Source organism: Atta cephalotes (assembly GCF_000143395.1).
Source record: "Atta cephalotes unplaced genomic scaffold scaffold00083, whole genome shotgun sequence".
NCBI classification, from domain to species: Eukaryota; Metazoa; Arthropoda; class Insecta; order Hymenoptera; family Formicidae; genus Atta; species Atta cephalotes.
Window position 1 is genome coordinate 702,384 of NW_012130147.1, and position 17,003 is coordinate 719,386.

Consider the following 17,003-nt stretch of genomic DNA (forward strand, 5'->3'; position numbering starts at 1 on the left):
GTTGTTAATTAATTAACTTACTTATTATATATAGTATATATATATAGTTAGTGTGTGTGTGTGTGTGTGTGTGTGTGTGTGTGTGTGTGTGTGTGTGTGTGTGTGTGTGTGTGTGTGTGTATGTGTAACACATGTACTGATATCTCTTACTGACCTATAGGTATGTGATGAGTTTTTGTATTTAAGGCATCCATTGATTTGCATTGTCTCAGATCTTAAAATAAAATTATATAAGATAAAATCTATTACATTATATAAATGACATTTCAAACAGATAACATTAAACATCATGTTTTTCTTGCCATTTTTGATACAGCATATATTTAATATGTACTTATAGTTTAAATTCATGAGATTTTATTTCAGTCTTACCGCTATTTCTTATGCTTGAAGTGGATCGAGAAAAGAGAGTATCGATTGATTCCAGAGATATGGAGTTATGTTTTTTTACTGGAATAATTTTAATCATGCAGTATATTAGAAAGTTTAATAATTAGATAAAGATATAAACAATTGTGCAATATAGAACTGACTCAAAAAAGCAGTTCGATAATTATAGCTTACAAAAGTTGTTAAAAAAACACCACAATAAAATTTTGCTTTTTAATATAATGCCAAAAATAATCATTCACTAATTAAAATACAATTTATTCGTTCCATATTGCATTATGTTCAATTCATAGCAAGCATATATCAGCTGCAAAATTATTCTCAAATCATACATAGAGAAGCAATGAATGTTATATGTTTAGCTTGAATGATATTAAATAAATACACGAAATAGTGAGAAATATATATAAGTAAAGCAAGAGGGAAATGCAAAGCGGGAAAAAACAACGCGATCCAAGCATTTTGTTCCTACCTCATCACGTATTAAATAGTTGGAGAGACTCTCATTCTGTAGTACAAAATAGATTAGTGTTATTTCTATCGTGCTTTCTTTATACTATTAATAATACCATAAAACTAAAGAAAATATCTAGTCTGCTACAGGGAATAAAATATATATATTAAATATATAAAACATACATATTTCAAGATTGTTGACTAGAGTTGTGTCTGAATTTGTTGTGTCTTTGGCTTTCTTAGGAGTGTTCTCATATATTGGCTCAACTGGTGGTGGTTTGTCTATGAGAATGCAAGATAATATAAGTTTTTCTGAAGAAGTATATCAAGAATAGAATTTTAAAGGATACTTACAAGTTTTTAAGAAATAAGGGTTCTTGAGTACTTGTTTTATACAATTATATATGTAAGCGTATTGACTCTGAAAAAATGTTCTTTTTATATTATATATTATACGAATTTATACAAGTACATCAGTTGTACTAATGTATATAATAGTTTTTAATTGATAAAAAAGAAAACAAATATGTAACATATGGACTCGATGAAATGTCGAATTAATTATTTTTTAATAAAAACATCGATTTTTCGCAACTTCTTAAATTTTAATATTCAATATTAATTCTTATCCAACCGAAATATAAATTACAATTTTTTTTTGCTAATTTATGTTAGTATTATTTAACTATGAATCACTTACTTCTCTTTGTACCATATTTATTCTATGATGTCGTAATCTATACACAGTTCCAAATACATCTAATTTTCTATTATCTCTAATTTGTTGCAGAAGTATATCTATCGCTATTAATGTTCCTGTTCTACCAATCCCTGCACTGTAAAGAAATGATATTTTCTATTATTAAGAAGAAATGAATTAACAACAATCGTTATGATTGAAACTGTAAAATGCAAAACAGCTCTGTTCGTAGATAATTTGTTCATACCTGCAATGAACAACGACGGAACTTTTGTTAGCGATAATATTGCGGCGCATTATTTGGCAAAAATTGATCATTGGATCAAAATCTTCTGGGACATCGTGATCAGGCCAGTCTTTAAAGTGCAAGTGAATAATATTTCTTTTCTTATTTTCCTGTAATTATTTGTACTTTTTACAAATGTTTTTTTCATAAAAAATTTTGTAAGTATATATATGTGTATTATTCATATTAAAAAAGATACCTTTTGTAATACAAGTGTTCTTTGGGTATGTGTTCTGAAGTCCAATTCACTTGTACATCGTATTATCATGTCTTCATATCGAAATATTTCTCCTGTTATCGGATAGTATTGATGACATTTCTCCTGAAAAGCAGATTAATGTACGATAAATTGCATTAACATTATGCTAATTATTATCGATAATTGTAATTTACTTTGCCCTTCTCGACCAACTGTGTCAGCATAACTATAATATTAATGTTGTATTGATTAATCATTCTCCAGAAATCATAAGTAGTTTCCTCTTTTGGACCTTGACAAGCTATGTATTCATCTTCTCCTGTATATCCCTGATGTAAAATAAATTCATATTTTTTTCATTTGTCTAGGACATTCAATAATTCTTGTTAAAAATAGAGATGATTTCTCCTTTAACAAAATTTCATAATTTTGAACTTTTTAAAATTATTTTGAAATTGCATGTTCCAAGATCCAATTCATAAAAGAATTTTTCTTCTTCTAATTAGATGCAATTTAAAATCATGTTTTCATTTATATTTTTTAGAATCATTTATGAAATTTTTATTTAAGAAAAAATTATTTCAGTTTTTAATAGAGGAATTATCGGATTAATACACATGTACGTATGTAAAATATTTACCTTTATAAATGATGCATTGATATAATCCGTATTAGGGTCGTTGTCTATTACATCCAACTTTACTCTTGAGAAATCATCTGAAAGTATAAATCGTATATAATAGTTGCTGCAAGTTGTAAGTATGCGTGAGTGAATTGCAAGACAAGTTCGTACATGGTAAAATATCGGAGTAACGATTTTTTTTTCGATTAGCTTGCAAGCAAGCTGAATTTGTGGGCATTTGCAAATCGACGCTCAGTGTCTGGAGCAGCCGAAATTCATTGCTCAATTTACCAGGATTGTCTACCAATTGCTGACAATGGCTCATGAATTTTCTTCTGGTCAACGGCGCGGGCACAGGTGAGCCGGGCATGTCAGAGTGAAGAAATCTTCGCAATACTCTGTAATAGAAGAAATTGCGGCTAAGATTTATTCTATAAATCGTACAAGATGTATTAATATATCTTATCGTGCGTATATATTTAATCAATAAATACGCGATCAAAAATCTAATGAAGATAAGATACGTCTGAAAAATTACGCGCGCGCGCGCGCGCGCGTGTGTGTGTGTGTGTGTGTGTGTGTGCGTATATGCGCGCGCACAACGGCGGATTTAGAGGCTCACGAGGGACTTAAGGACGCCATCTTTTTAGGAGCACAAGAGTGTCATCCTTTTAGAGACCAAAATTAAAAGATCTGTTCTTTTTTCACAACAAGTTCTGAACATCGGTGTACACCGATGCAATAAGTTAGAGTGGTAAGTTAGAGACAGGTTTGTTTCATTCTATTGCATTATAGTTCAGAACTAGGATAGAATTCTTCGAAAAAGAACAAACGGAAAATTAATTTTATATTTGTGTAGGATTGTCAATTGTGACGCATTTTTGCCAATATAGCACTTTGAAGTAGTGCTTTGACACACAAAAATAAAATCTTGACGTTTTGGTGAAAAAATGATATCTTTTGATACTTTTTTTTATTTTTCATTTGAAAGGAACGCCAAGGTCTTAAAAGGGCGCCAAGAAGTACAGGGCTTAGGGTGCAAAAATGTGTAAATCCATCACTTTGTGTGCGTGTGTGCGCGCGCGCGCGCGCGCGCGTGTGTGTGTGTGTGTGTGTGTGTGTGTGTGTGCGTGCGTGTGTGTGTGCGTGTGTGTGTGTAGTTAAAAAATTTTCTCGTTTCTTTTTTAAACAAATTTAAAGATAAGTTTTATGTTAAAGCTAAAATTGTAATGTATTAAGCGAAATTTTTTCCTTCTTTTTTCTACTATTTTTCAAGTAGTTTCATTATTTCGTTCTCGTTAAATACATTCACGTTATGTTAATTTGACAAAAGCTGTCTATTGAAAAAAAACGAGAAAACTTTTATATAATCTATGTATATATGTGTATGTATATATATATATATATATCACAATAAAATAATAACACGTACAATAAAATAACGTATGTAATAAAAAAATAATATAATATATAACACACATATATGTGTAAAATAATGGAGATTAGAAAATTGATCTCTAAAAGTGGATTTAACGTTTCTGTTAACGCATTTAACGAACGCCATCGAAGTAACGAAGAGAATCATAGAAGTGCGCAATAGTATCCGTGTTTCGTGTATACGCATGTCTTTCCTTCGCCGGTGTAGCGTAGGTAGCTCATTCACAGTAGGGGAATAACGAAAACTTACGCAATAAACATATACGCGTCTGACTAGAAACGGACTCAAGGACTCGGTTTCTTCGTAAAGATCAGAATCATAGCCGAATCTCTATTAATCTCATCGGCGTTTATTTCTATTGTCTCACTCGCATTTCATTCTCGCGCACGCCCGAAAACATTTCCGAAGTAATGTAAAAATACACTCGACTTTTTAGTGCTCAGCACGCGGTAGTTCGACGATGTTTAAACTTCATCGAGCACCGAGCCCGTAATGTACTGTATATTTTAGCGTGCGATAGACGCGCGTGCATCGCGCGACCTTGCTCACGCGCTTTAACTATAGTTCTCTCTTCTGAGTCATACAATAAATATCGATCATTGTTCATAAATGCGCGTCCACCTGTCCTGTATACTTTCAAGTTTACGCATCGCCGTGACGTGATTTCGGTGGAATATTATTGCAGCTACTTGAAACATTTTTTTCAGAAACTATAAAAATCTTATCTAATATAGATTGCTGTTACGCGATGTAGAACGAGATAACTCCAACTATCTTCGATCGACATCGTTTAAAGAACGAGAGAGTATCAAGATACAAGAACTTATGTTGGTATGCGTTAATGACTCTCTTTTTTTTATCTGTACGTATATAATAATAATGAAATCTTGTCTTACATGTACGGTGAGCATTTTCGTACAAGCAACATCATCGTCACTATTATTCCCACGGAAAGAATGCCGAAGACAGCTCCGATAACGAGAACGATATTGAGTTCTGCGTCTGGCATGGAAAAAAAAAAGAAAGAAACAAGATGAAATATGTGTTTTTCATATTTCTGTTATATGTTTGTATTAGATTATTTGCCGACCGATAATTACAACATACTTTATACTTACTCGTTTTTATCATAAATATCTCAGAATCAGTGTAACCACCGTCAGTAAACGCCCTCATTCTGATGTGGTACCATGTATCCGGATTAAGAGGCCCGTTGCAATATACCCGTTCATCCATGTTGGACGAGATCTCCTTGCAGTTAACATCCTCCCCAATCGTATACTTGACGGCTTTTATGAGGCCGTAATCAGCAATGTAATTCGCTAAACAGAGTCATAAGTATTTAATAATGTATGCGCAGCGAGGTTTCGCGTTTCATCGCTTTGTAAACAATCCTGCATCTGTCTACGGGCATATCACCTACGATAAGGATTCCAATGTGGCCATGTCGCTTGATACGTGATTGAGAAATCGTTCATCATTGCTTCCTCCCAGGAGGGCGCATTAGGCCAATTATTACTCTTCGGGTTGAACCTCGTGTTTGCTCGTATATTATTGTATCCCATCTTCGCTACCATGATCGCATAATACTTGATTTCGCCGCTGGTATTGGGGAATAGAGGTAGCAAAATTGCAGCAGTCGTTGTAGTTTTACGCGCCTTGTACGGATCCAGGGTGATTGATTTAATAATTTCATCTGTAGGCTGTGGCGGTACTATGATAGGAAAAAAAAACTCTTAATTGTGAAATTGCAGAAAAATTGAAGAAAATATTATTATCATATTTTATATTATATATATATTATATATATATATATTATATATTATATATATTATATATATTATATATATATATTATATATTATTATTATATTATTTTATTATATATTATATTATTATATTTTTTATCACAGGACTATCACTTGTTCCGTCACTTCTTTTGCAACTTACATGGAGAACGCAATGATAGTAATAATAATTAGAGTCTGTTTTAAACGATTTACAATTCCTATCAAAATTTTAGAACAAAATTGTTACGAATCAATAATTTTACAAATCGTGCATTTAATTATTTACAAAAGTATATTTTTATAAATATATAAAGTTTATATATTAAGTGTTATATATTAAGTGTTTTTTATATTATTCGATGCATAAAGTTATATATAGAATTTTATCTCGAATTTTGATATAAATCTAAGGAAAGCTTAACATATTAAGTGTAGTAAAAAAAAATTCATTATTTTTCCATTCAATTTCATGCAAAAATAATGGATTTCTTTTTACTACACCTAATATTAAAGGAGAGATTTATTAATGAGAATTGATATTCATATTGATACTTACTTCCGGCAGGATATAGCACGTTTTGACTAACCGGCCATCCGAGTGTACCGACATTTTTGACTTTGGTGGATATTGTGAAATTATAATTATACTCTCCTTTCAACTCCTTGAGATTTATCGAACACATGTAATCGTTGCGAATGTAATCCGTGCATTCATATTTCTTGAAAATAAAATGGGGTGGATATCCAGATCTAGTACCAACACCCGATACATTAAAGAATTCGAGTTCACCGTTTAAAGAACATGGTAAGCCCCATGTTAGAATTGTATCCAATACATTTGTGTCATTTGAATTTTCTTTGATTGTAATAGATGAGGAATTGAATTTCGAAATTGCGCCTGGAACTGAATAATCATAATCATAACATTTAATTTAAAATTAAAATATTCAAGAAAGATGAAAAGACTCAGGTATATGTTATAGTTATTAAATGATCTTCGTAATTATATAAATATTTTACTAATAATAATGCTAATTATTTATCAATACATTTAGTTCAAATTATTTGTATCAAAAATTTTATTTGTGAAAAAATATTATAATAGATATTATACACACAAAAACAGCTTAATATTTCAAATAATTATTGAGAAATAATCTCGCATTATAATGAAATAAAGAAAAATGAAATGTACCTCCACTATCACTTGCAAACATATATGGATCGCTATTGTTGCTCCATCCTTCCCCTGTTCTTGCTCTCATATGTACTTTATAATCTGTAAATCCTTTTGCTTCAAGATAATTGTATTCAAACACGCTTCCACTTACATTAAATTTTTTAGAATGATCCGGCGTGTCTTGCTCTTCACGAGGGCACCAATTTGGAATCGAGTATAATGATTTCCAATAGATTACGATTTCAAATTCTTTTAAATAACCGGGTAAATAATCTGGTTCGTTCCAAGACAAAGAGAATTGTGAGTCTGTGATATTTCTGACGCAAAACTCAGGTGGAGATGACACTAAAATAATAAGAAATATTAATTAAAATGAAACATTAAATTATATAATCAATTATTAAATATAGCCTGTAGTATTAGGGGAAGGTGGTATCGAACAACGGCTGGAATCAGATAAAAATTATTTAAAATTACATTTTAGTGGATTTGCACGTACAACATTTACATTTCATAGAGAATCGAAATTTCTCCATATTGGAAATATGGAGAATGTTTGTGAGTTATTGTGCATTATGAGTTATTGTGCATTTTATTGTACTGCTTATTTATGAAGTACTCCGGCATGATTGATAATTAACTTTCCAACAATCAGTCACATCATTAAGTATAGGTCGTTTTTAATTCATCAATGTAAATAATATTTATTATTCTTTAAATTATAGATTTAAAATCTCTTATCTTAAAACTATTAATAATTTTGGATATTTAATCGTTGTTTTTTTCGTTGCGTATTATTTGAGTGATATTAGACAATGAGATGGCAGATAGTATCTGAGTTGAAATAAATAATTAAACTTGGCTTCTGAACTTTTGTTTTAGATGAATATCGAGAAGAGGTGAGGAGAGAATACAATATTATAGCTGTTAAGAAAGTAAGAAATAAGAAAATGACGATAAGAAAGATGAATAAACTATGTTTTGTTCTGAAAAGTAGGTACATTAGGAGATAAATTAAAAAATTATTGTAGGGCAGAAGATAGCGTTAAAACTATAGATAATAGTGGAATAAAGAAAATATTTAAAAAAATATTTTTGTTTGATATCATCTTCCATTTACAAAACCAAGATGACATTTAAAAATTTTGACTATTTTTGTTTTTAGAAAAAATATAATTAAAAAGACAAATGATATAAGAATTTGATATAAGAATTTCATATTAACATACATGATATGAAACATTAAATTAATTAAACGATAATATTAATAGAGTGCGCGTACCATCTTCCAAAGTTGTGGCATTAACTCCAACACTTAAATCACTGTATCCTGCAATATTAACGGTATGCGCCCAGCAAGTATAACTTGTGAAAGGACTTAGTCCCTCTATGGTTGTATTTAGTACGAAAACAGGCTCTGCAGCAATATCGGGATTTATGTTCATCGGGGACACGCGATTCTCGGGCTCGTAGCCTTTCCCTCTTTTCTCTGTGTAATTGCATATAGTTATTATAGACGATAGCTGGCAATGATTGTTCTCTTTCTGAATAGTCCAAATCATCGACAAGCTTCTAACACTTGGCGGTATTCCTGGAGTATGCAAAAGTGGTGGATTCGTTCCTGAAATATTGAAGAAAATTTTTTTATTATATTCTATTTTCTTCGAAATGAGCGAATGTTGAATTAATATTGGATTTTATATATCAATATTATATGGAGACGGAATTTGCAACAATTAGCAAAAAGTTAAGTCAATTTTGCTTACTATACGGAAGAGTGGTAGCGCTCTTGTCTATTGTATCTCCTTCTTTGTCATCTTCATTCACAGCGTTGATAAATATTTGATACATCTTGCAAGCGTGCAAATGCGAAATTATCACACTCGTGTTCGTGGTATTAGTGGTATAGTTAAAATTCGTAGTTATGTAATAATGCTTCAGGCAGAATGTGCCAGACTCCGGAGGCTCCCATTTAACAGTCAGCGAAAAATTACCGGGTATTATATGAAAAGACTGCGGTGCCGACAATTCTGCAAATTGTCTATGTATCAGACAAATTTATCGAAGATCGAGACTTATTGTCTTGGAATTGATGGAAAGTGAGCATATAAGCGGAGCACACTGTGACAAAACTTTAATTTATTCACGAAGAGATGTTGAAATGGTAAAGCTTGATAAGTATCTCTCAATTTTGCAGAAACAAATTGATTACAAATTTCACAGACATTTTAGATGTTCTTCGCTACTGTCTTTTCACTTCTCCACCAATTCTGCTAGAATAACTTAAGCTTACTCGGCGAAACTGTCTTCGCGGTCTCGTTTACGCCATAGGACTCCACAGACAGCATCACCGTTTTGACAGTAAAATAATACTCTGTGCATAGCTCGAGATCGTAAGCAGTGTAATTCGTGACAAAGACCGCGGTCTTGTTGCAAGACTTTTCATCGCACTGGGTAATCGAGTAGTTGGATATGCATTTCTCGTGAATTGCAGGCGCCTGCCAAGTCAGTTGAATAACGTTGACACTGATGGTACGTGCGCTTAGAGAGATTACGTCCGCGTCCCAAAAATCCGGAACTGAAGAGAATCAGTGCGATAAAGATATTCGTTAATTTCTCATTTTAACGGATCTTTAGTTTCGATAAAGTATAGGCATTATATTCAATAAATAAATTGTACACTCACTGGCCGTTGTAGCTGATAGAACGACTCCTTTAGAATTCCAGTATTGGGTATTAATTTTCACTTTAAATTCATATTGCGTGCATGGATCCAGATCGGTAGCGTTATGCCAGGTGTCAATGTTGTATGTCTGCGTGCAGTTTTTTTTATCATCGCATATTTCGATTAAATATATTATCGAAGAATTTGTCACTTTACATGGAGACTTCCATGAGAGAACGATCCATTCTGTGCCTATATCATTCGTCTTCAAATCGACTACCTCCTTTGTATCAACTGAGGACAAAATTGCAAGATACAAATGCACAGAAAAAAGTTTCAAGATGAAACATACCGCAAGGAATCGCTAATCATTTTCCGAACAATTTAGTAATATAATTATAAATAAAATTTAAATCGATGAAAATAAATCAAATAAGAGAAAGATTCCTATCTTCGATCAAAATAGATCGTTATATGCAAAATTGACGATCAATGTAATTTACGATATTATTTCTAGCTTCAATTTACGATTGTGGTTCAAGAAAAGTACTTGGTATATGAATATTATCAAGATGAGCTTTGAAAATAGAAATCTCTTGTAATACATGTATATGTTTTCATACTATATAATATTTATAATATTTTATAGTATTTTTATACATTTAATAACGGTCATTGATAATCTCTTTCCTCTAATGCTTTCAACATTTATATATACTAGTTTATATATACTAGTGCTTTTTTTTATATATACTATTTTTATATATACTAGTGCTTTTTCTAATGGATATTAATTTTTAAAGCGAATTCTTTAATCTCTTAAATAATTGGATTTTATATCAATATACAAATACGATCGATTTACTTACCGCTTGTGTATACTGGCCACTCCGGATTGCAGATCGTCCTATTAATTGTGCTATTGATGGAAATCACATTATTGGGCACAGTAACAGATTTCGTAATATGATCGACAGTGGATGACGAGGTCTTATCGGTGACCAGATGGGAAACAGTATTCAGGGGTTCCACAGTGAATCCGTAGGAAGTCGTGATTTCATTGTCGTCTATGATCGTCGTCACGAAAGTATTTTTTGTAGATTCAACATCATAAATCATCCCAAGGTTTTCCGTCGATCCGGAATTATAATCCAATTCCGTCGACTTGACGATTGTTGTCCCACTCGACGTAGATACGTCATTGTTGCAGAGAACACAGAGGAAGCGGAGAGCGAGAACAAGTAGTATCTGCAGGTGTTTTTCAAGGAACATGTTCTAATGAACGCTGCAAACAAAGCAAAGCCGATCACACGTCCCAATTGTTGTGAAATATCATAACTTACACGTTTTAATGCGAGAATCAGAAATCAGTAAAATCGATAGTCTTGCTAAATAAAAAAATTCGTTACATTCGTGTTATTCGCTGAAGTGACGAAATTCTTAGAATTTATGTTATAATTTAATTATTTAATTACGTTATGTTAATTACATGAATATAAATATGAATATTTTGGGAATATAGAAAATGTATTTCTATTTCAACTTCTAAGAATTTTACGTGACTTTGAGCATAATTTTCTCTTGCAGCGAGTCACAATGCAATATTTTCAAGTATCATCACTGACGCAAGAGCTAAAGATTTCTATTAAAATAAAGCGCATCCTCAGTTAACACAGAGCGGAAATGATTTGGAAAGCCTTGATTTGCACAGCGGTCATATCTATTTCCTTTCACGCCCGTCCGAAGGATCGTGTATACGTGCGTCATTATTCAAGAATATATCTTGGTTTTTTTTTCCTCGAAATTTGTAATTTTATGTAATTATGTAATTAAGAAAAAGGATTTTTTGCACGCTAGCAAACGGAAGTTTATTTCCGTGAAATTTGAATTTAAAATTTAGGATACATAATTGAAGATGTATAATTAAAAATTGCAAACTGTAATTTCAGGGAGAAATAAAAATCAGATCGACGTCGATTAGATGTCGATCCGATTTTTATTTTTCCCTGGAAATGAACGACTCATTCCGAGAAAAATCGGCTTCGAATCAAAGTAATCTGCAATATTTTCAAATATCTCATTCTCTTATTTTATCATTATCAATTATATATTGTATATACATCGATATATGATAATAGATGTCGCCGATCCATCCATTCCATTTATGTATGATAACTTGCAATATATATATTAACACTAATCTGGAGCGGAAATTACCGGAAAATTCACAAAGCATCACATTTCTTTTGTCTTCGATCAACACTGAGGATTTCACAATCGATGGATTATTATATAGGAACAATACTTGATACCGATTGCGAATCGATAATTTATATCGATAATACTGTGCGCGATACTGTATCGGGTCGCGGGTCTCTCATTGACTGTTTAAAGAACGTCAGTAACTTATTCGTCGTCGTTGTCTGCGCTTTCGATAATCATTGCCCAACTTAACCGCGCTCGTTGACAGCCTTCCGCCCGGTTGGCTGTTTGTCGTCGCTCTGGTAGTTGATATCACTGATAACGAGCTAGAGTCCACTCGTTCGAGAAGAGTGCACTCTTTTGCGGCCACTTTATTAATAAAATACAAGCGCCGGCCGTCCATCCGACCCTCACAGCACGGTCAATTTTTTACATTCTCTCTGTATCGTTCACGGGGAAGGCCGACCGCTGATTTTTCCATCCCGCGTTGATAATTCCGTTTTCCGATATTGCTGTTTAAATCCGCGAAATTTCTAACGTCGAGTCGCGCCAATCATACGTCAATTTGAGAAACGGGAGACATTTATTTTTGTTCTACTCCGTATCGTCTAAATGATTTTTTCGCAATCAAATGAATCAAGTAAATTTTCTCAGAAGTACCCTATCTAAGAGATGCTAGCTTTTTCCATTTACAGTAATAATTTTGTGATTCTAGAAACTCGAATTTTTCTCTTTTTCATGAATTATAATTGATACTTTATAATTGATTCGGTTATTAATCTCATTTACTTTTTTTTTTGCATTGCCATAATATAATAAAATGTGTAAAATATAACTCTAGTTATATGTGCTTATCATATTTTACGGAAGCTAACAATTTTATCAGAAATAAAAATCAGTTCTGCGTATCAGCAAATCATTCTTTCTGCGAGTATTATCATTATTTATCAATTACATTTATCTCTTCTCCTATTTCTATTTTCTCGTTTTTTTAACATTATTATTTTCGTGAATATGTTTCAAAAATATAATAGTTAATGTTAAAATTAAAACATACGTTTATTTCTGAAAATTATAAAGTAATTGGAATTTTATTATACTCACAATTTAACAATTAAAACAAAATCTTTTATTTTCAACCACTAATGTAAATACTTCTGAATCTTATCAACATATATACGGGTCATTTTTTTATCTCATTCTAAATGTAAATAATAAATCTTTAAAATATTTTATATATCAATTATATATTAATTTTTTATATATATTTATATTGGATATATAAATATAAGCTCCAGTATTTCCAATATGAAATATTTCAAATAATTGTATATCAAGATCTCAGATGATCCATATACTATCTCTGACTCTCGAAAAGAAGTTCGAAGCACATGGCATTCATCACCAACGAACTTACCCGAACTTTACTCCATCGATGCTCGTCCAAAAATCCTGCGAAGAAACAAATTAAGGAATGCGTGTAGTCCAGAGAATTTCGCAAGGATCGCTAAGCGTGAAAGTGCGAAAAGTGGGAGCAAAAGAGTAAACGCAGGTCCTCGGCTCCGTTGGCATCTGCTTACGAAGCGGAACTCGAAACCATGTGTCTCTTCACAGCGACCGCCACCGGACTGCCCCCACAAAGATCGTTGGAAATAGCGTGGCTGTGGTGTCTGTTCGAGCTTAGTAGACCTCGGTAGGACCCACGCACACACACACATATATACAACCACACACACATATATACAACCACACACAAACGCGGTCCCTAAACAAGTATCCATGAACCGGATCCAGAGTCCGGCTACATCCTTTATCGCCTATTGTCGCGTGACACGTAGACCCTTACCTATCACATATTTCTCCCGAGGGATTTTAACAAATTCTAGCAGGTACCTCAGGCAACACGCATATTTGAAAGAAATCTTTTGAACATGCATGTTGTCCGTGCAATAAGACGATAAAACAAAAATAATTTGAATTCTTAAATTACTCGAAAATACATCAAAATATGAGATACGTTTATCATTAACTAAATCATTTATATTTCAGGCTAAAAAACATGTTTTAAATATGCTTAATTAATTTTTTTAATGTTTTAATATGTTTTCTTTTTAATACTGTTTAAAGAACATTTGAAGCATTAAAAATATTTAAGAAAAAATATGTTTTACTCTTAAAAGAAAAAAAACATTAGTCTTCATCAACTCTGCTTATATATAATATTGTCAAATTTTTCTACCCGTTTTTTTCCGATATGAGTTATTAAATTAAGATTTTACTTCAAAATATAAAAACTTATTATGTACGTAAAAAGCTAATATATTTTTTGAATTATTTTAGAAATATTTTATATTCACGATTCTTTCTATCATACAGTTGACAAAGCTTTATCGATATGTTTCTTATGTCGCTAAGATTATACAAACAAGTATCTATCCTATCAATGTTCTAAGAATTTGAATTAATTTATAGCATCGCATTTGAAACATTGAAGAACATCTATATGATGAAAGAAGAAAATAAAATAAATTTATCATTTGGATTCTTTTTCAGTTTTATTGCAATGAACATACATTCGAAATGTATTGTACCAAGTGTAACTTAGTACAGTCTCTGTGGTGGCCCCATCGTAGATTTAATATGAAGCGATCGCACATTCTGCCAGTGTTTTTTTAACAAAGAAACAAGGAAGTTTATTGAGAGATGGACATTTTGCACCAACTCTTCAGGCGTCATTTCAACGTGTCCAACGGCTACTGACAGACACAATACCTGTAGAACAAAAACAATCATTATAAAAAGATAGGTTTTATATTGAAGAAAAAATTTTAACAGAAAACTATTCAGTATAACGCACCTTTTTCATTTGGAATTTGATGGTGGCCTTGACTTCGTCAATCTTGCCGACCATCGATTCTTGATGAGACAACAGTCCAGGAAATTTACCGGCTTTATTTAAACCAGGACCCAGAAGACGAGGAATTTGCTTGATCAAGGACTCGCTAGCCAAGAATGCATCATATTTTTTTGCTATAAAAAAAAATATAAAGAAAATTATATAATTTTAATTTTCAATAAGTACCATAACTCATATTAAAAGTTTGGTAGTTTCTTTAATTTTTTAAAGAAAATTTTAAACTTAAAGAAGAATATCTTTGTAAAAAGGAAACAAAGATTTTTTAAACAGATTTTTATTCAATAAAATATATGTATCGACACGGATTGAGATGCAATGATACGATTCACATTACCCTCACCAAGTGAAGAATTTTAATCTCCTTCCTCTTGACGACCACCATTGTTTGAATATTAAGCAATGATGGTGCTTTTGGGAAGGTCAAATATACAATTTCATATTAAAACACATGCAAAAGCATATTATTAACATACCGAGTTTCTTGACGAGCTTTTTGTTCTTGTTAAGTTTCTTCAGCGCTTCTGCATCCATATATGGAATATTATTAGCTTTAGCTTCATCACAGTGCTGTTGGTCGCCAAGAACACATACTTGCATTTTTGGTCTAGGGATATTCTTCAACCTAACATTATAAAATAATTAGATTAATGTTTAAATAAACGTTTATGTCTCATGACTTTAACATGATTATGTGTGATTTCTGCAATATTCATCTTTATTATAAAATCACATCGTTAGAATAATAAATTTTCATATCATATACACAATTATATGAAAAAATAGCAGTATCTAAGTTCCAATGTTCTCAGATTTAAATAATTTACTACACAAATTCCTCAGATAATACATGCAATAAATAAAACATCATAGAACACTGGCGACTCAATAAACTTTAATTGTAAAAATGATATACAAACATATGTAAATAATTATTTGTTATACATGTTTATTGACTTTCAAATAGAATTTGTAATATTCTTAAAAAACATTTCATATTTCAAATATTCTCTATTTCATTTCTTCCTTCACTAAGGATGATGTTCCAAGAATAATAACTTACCAATAGGATCATGATCCTATATAATTTAAATAACGGTATAAATACCTCCCCAATTAATTTAAGACCCTGGGTGCAGGTCCGCTAGATAAAATCTAGCTCCCTGACATTACATGAAGCAATTTTTATATTCTCAATAAAGAATATGATATTAAGATTTAAAAAATGCCTCAAAGTCAGGTAGAAACATACTTGACGGTGCCTGAGAAACGTTTGTCCTTCTGTGGATCATAGTTCTTCAAACCGATCTGTAGTTCTATAGTTTCCAAGAAGTTTCTTTTCTTATCCTGCGAGTTTTGGAGCACAGCATTTACGCACTCATAAAGAGTGTCGCGGGAGACCTTCGATCTGCAATCGGAACGAAATAAAATGCACGTGCACGGTCATCTTTTTGCTAGTCCAAAAATTCTTTTGTACGAAAAACTAATTTTGGCAATTTTTTTCATCATAAAATCATTAAAAAATTAGTGCTGCATTTATTTACATCAGAATAAAACAATTTACAGTTTTTAGGTTTTCAATGTCACATTAATGATTATATATTTGCATTTCAATACTTGCATTATATTAGAAAATATTCCAAAAATAATGTATCTTCGTTAATAATTATCGTTTAATGCATTTATTCGTAGCAAAATGACAAACTTTATGCATGTGATCGCAATTATTTGATAGGATTAGATACTCACGTCATTTTATTACAAAAAGAACGAACAGGACACAACCAATGTTCTCAGAAACTGATACCGGAAAGAAATGGAACGTGAGATGTGCGGCGCAGGAACAGGAAGTGCGTCATTGGCATCATCGCATATTGATAGATGGCAGTTCGATAGCGAATGTAATAAAGGTCCCTAGGGTGGCAGCATAAACGTATTATAGATGATCCCTAGAAACCCTAGAAACTAGAAATCACCTAAAGATCATTAACGCCTCTGTATGGATAAAACGTGAACTACATAGCTATTTTGATTATAATCGTTTGATAACGTGCTATGTCTACAATCTCGAAATAAATATTCTCGAAAGATACGAAAATACAAGGTTGTGCGTTTATGTGTAAAATATAATAATATACATTTATTTGTTATCTATATAAATA

The 17,003-nt window shown here is 31.8% G+C and overlaps 2 protein-coding genes across 2 annotated transcripts in view; both read right to left on the reverse strand.

Annotated features, from left to right (window-relative positions):
• Nucleotides 1-10,997, reverse strand: part of LOC105624636 (tyrosine-protein phosphatase 10D) — an 11,515-nt gene extending 518 nt beyond the window's left edge. The window contains exons 1-20 of the mRNA XM_012205992.1: nucleotides 10,595-10,997; nucleotides 9,741-10,019; nucleotides 9,354-9,638; nucleotides 8,827-9,090; nucleotides 8,343-8,681; nucleotides 7,076-7,405; nucleotides 6,437-6,784; nucleotides 5,515-5,805; nucleotides 5,210-5,413; nucleotides 4,988-5,093; nucleotides 2,825-3,051; nucleotides 2,672-2,748; nucleotides 2,226-2,360; nucleotides 2,032-2,154; nucleotides 1,794-1,942; nucleotides 1,547-1,682; nucleotides 1,201-1,267; nucleotides 1,030-1,128; nucleotides 373-450; nucleotides 155-214 (exon numbers count right to left, since the gene is read on the reverse strand). Of these exons, the coding sequence (XP_012061382.1) occupies nucleotides 155-214; nucleotides 373-450; nucleotides 1,030-1,128; nucleotides 1,201-1,267; nucleotides 1,547-1,682; nucleotides 1,794-1,942; nucleotides 2,032-2,154; nucleotides 2,226-2,360; nucleotides 2,672-2,748; nucleotides 2,825-3,051; nucleotides 4,988-5,093; nucleotides 5,210-5,413; nucleotides 5,515-5,805; nucleotides 6,437-6,784; nucleotides 7,076-7,405; nucleotides 8,343-8,681; nucleotides 8,827-9,090; nucleotides 9,354-9,638; nucleotides 9,741-10,019; nucleotides 10,595-10,997 (4,000 nt within the window). The remainder of the gene's footprint in view (nucleotides 1-154; nucleotides 215-372; nucleotides 451-1,029; nucleotides 1,129-1,200; nucleotides 1,268-1,546; nucleotides 1,683-1,793; nucleotides 1,943-2,031; nucleotides 2,155-2,225; nucleotides 2,361-2,671; nucleotides 2,749-2,824; nucleotides 3,052-4,987; nucleotides 5,094-5,209; nucleotides 5,414-5,514; nucleotides 5,806-6,436; nucleotides 6,785-7,075; nucleotides 7,406-8,342; nucleotides 8,682-8,826; nucleotides 9,091-9,353; nucleotides 9,639-9,740; nucleotides 10,020-10,594) is intronic.
• A 3,466-nt stretch (nucleotides 10,998-14,463) lies between these two features.
• On the reverse strand, nucleotides 14,464-16,652 carry LOC105624614 (60S ribosomal protein L10a). Its single transcript, XM_012205970.1, has 5 exons — nucleotides 16,591-16,652; nucleotides 16,094-16,249; nucleotides 15,318-15,466; nucleotides 14,785-14,957; nucleotides 14,464-14,699 (listed from the first exon to the last, which is right to left on the reverse strand). The coding sequence occupies exons 1-5, from the start codon at nucleotides 16,593-16,595 to the stop codon at nucleotides 14,529-14,531; spliced, it is 654 nt and encodes a 217-aa protein (XP_012061360.1). The 5' UTR covers nucleotides 16,596-16,652; the 3' UTR covers nucleotides 14,464-14,528.
• Between the last annotated feature and the right edge of the window lie 351 nt (nucleotides 16,653-17,003).

What these genes read in the sequence shown, in the direction of transcription:
- LOC105624614 (XM_012205970.1), bottom strand. An exon ending in AAAGCTCGTCAAGAAACTCG is followed by an intron (nt 14,958 to 15,317) that starts GTATGTTAATAA and finishes TTTTTTTTATAG; the next exon opens with CAAAAAAATATGATGCATTC. An exon ending in TCAAATTCCAAATGAAAAAG is followed by an intron (nt 14,700 to 14,784) that starts GTGCGTTATACT and finishes TTTGTTCTACAG; the next exon opens with GTATTGTGTCTGTCAGTAGC.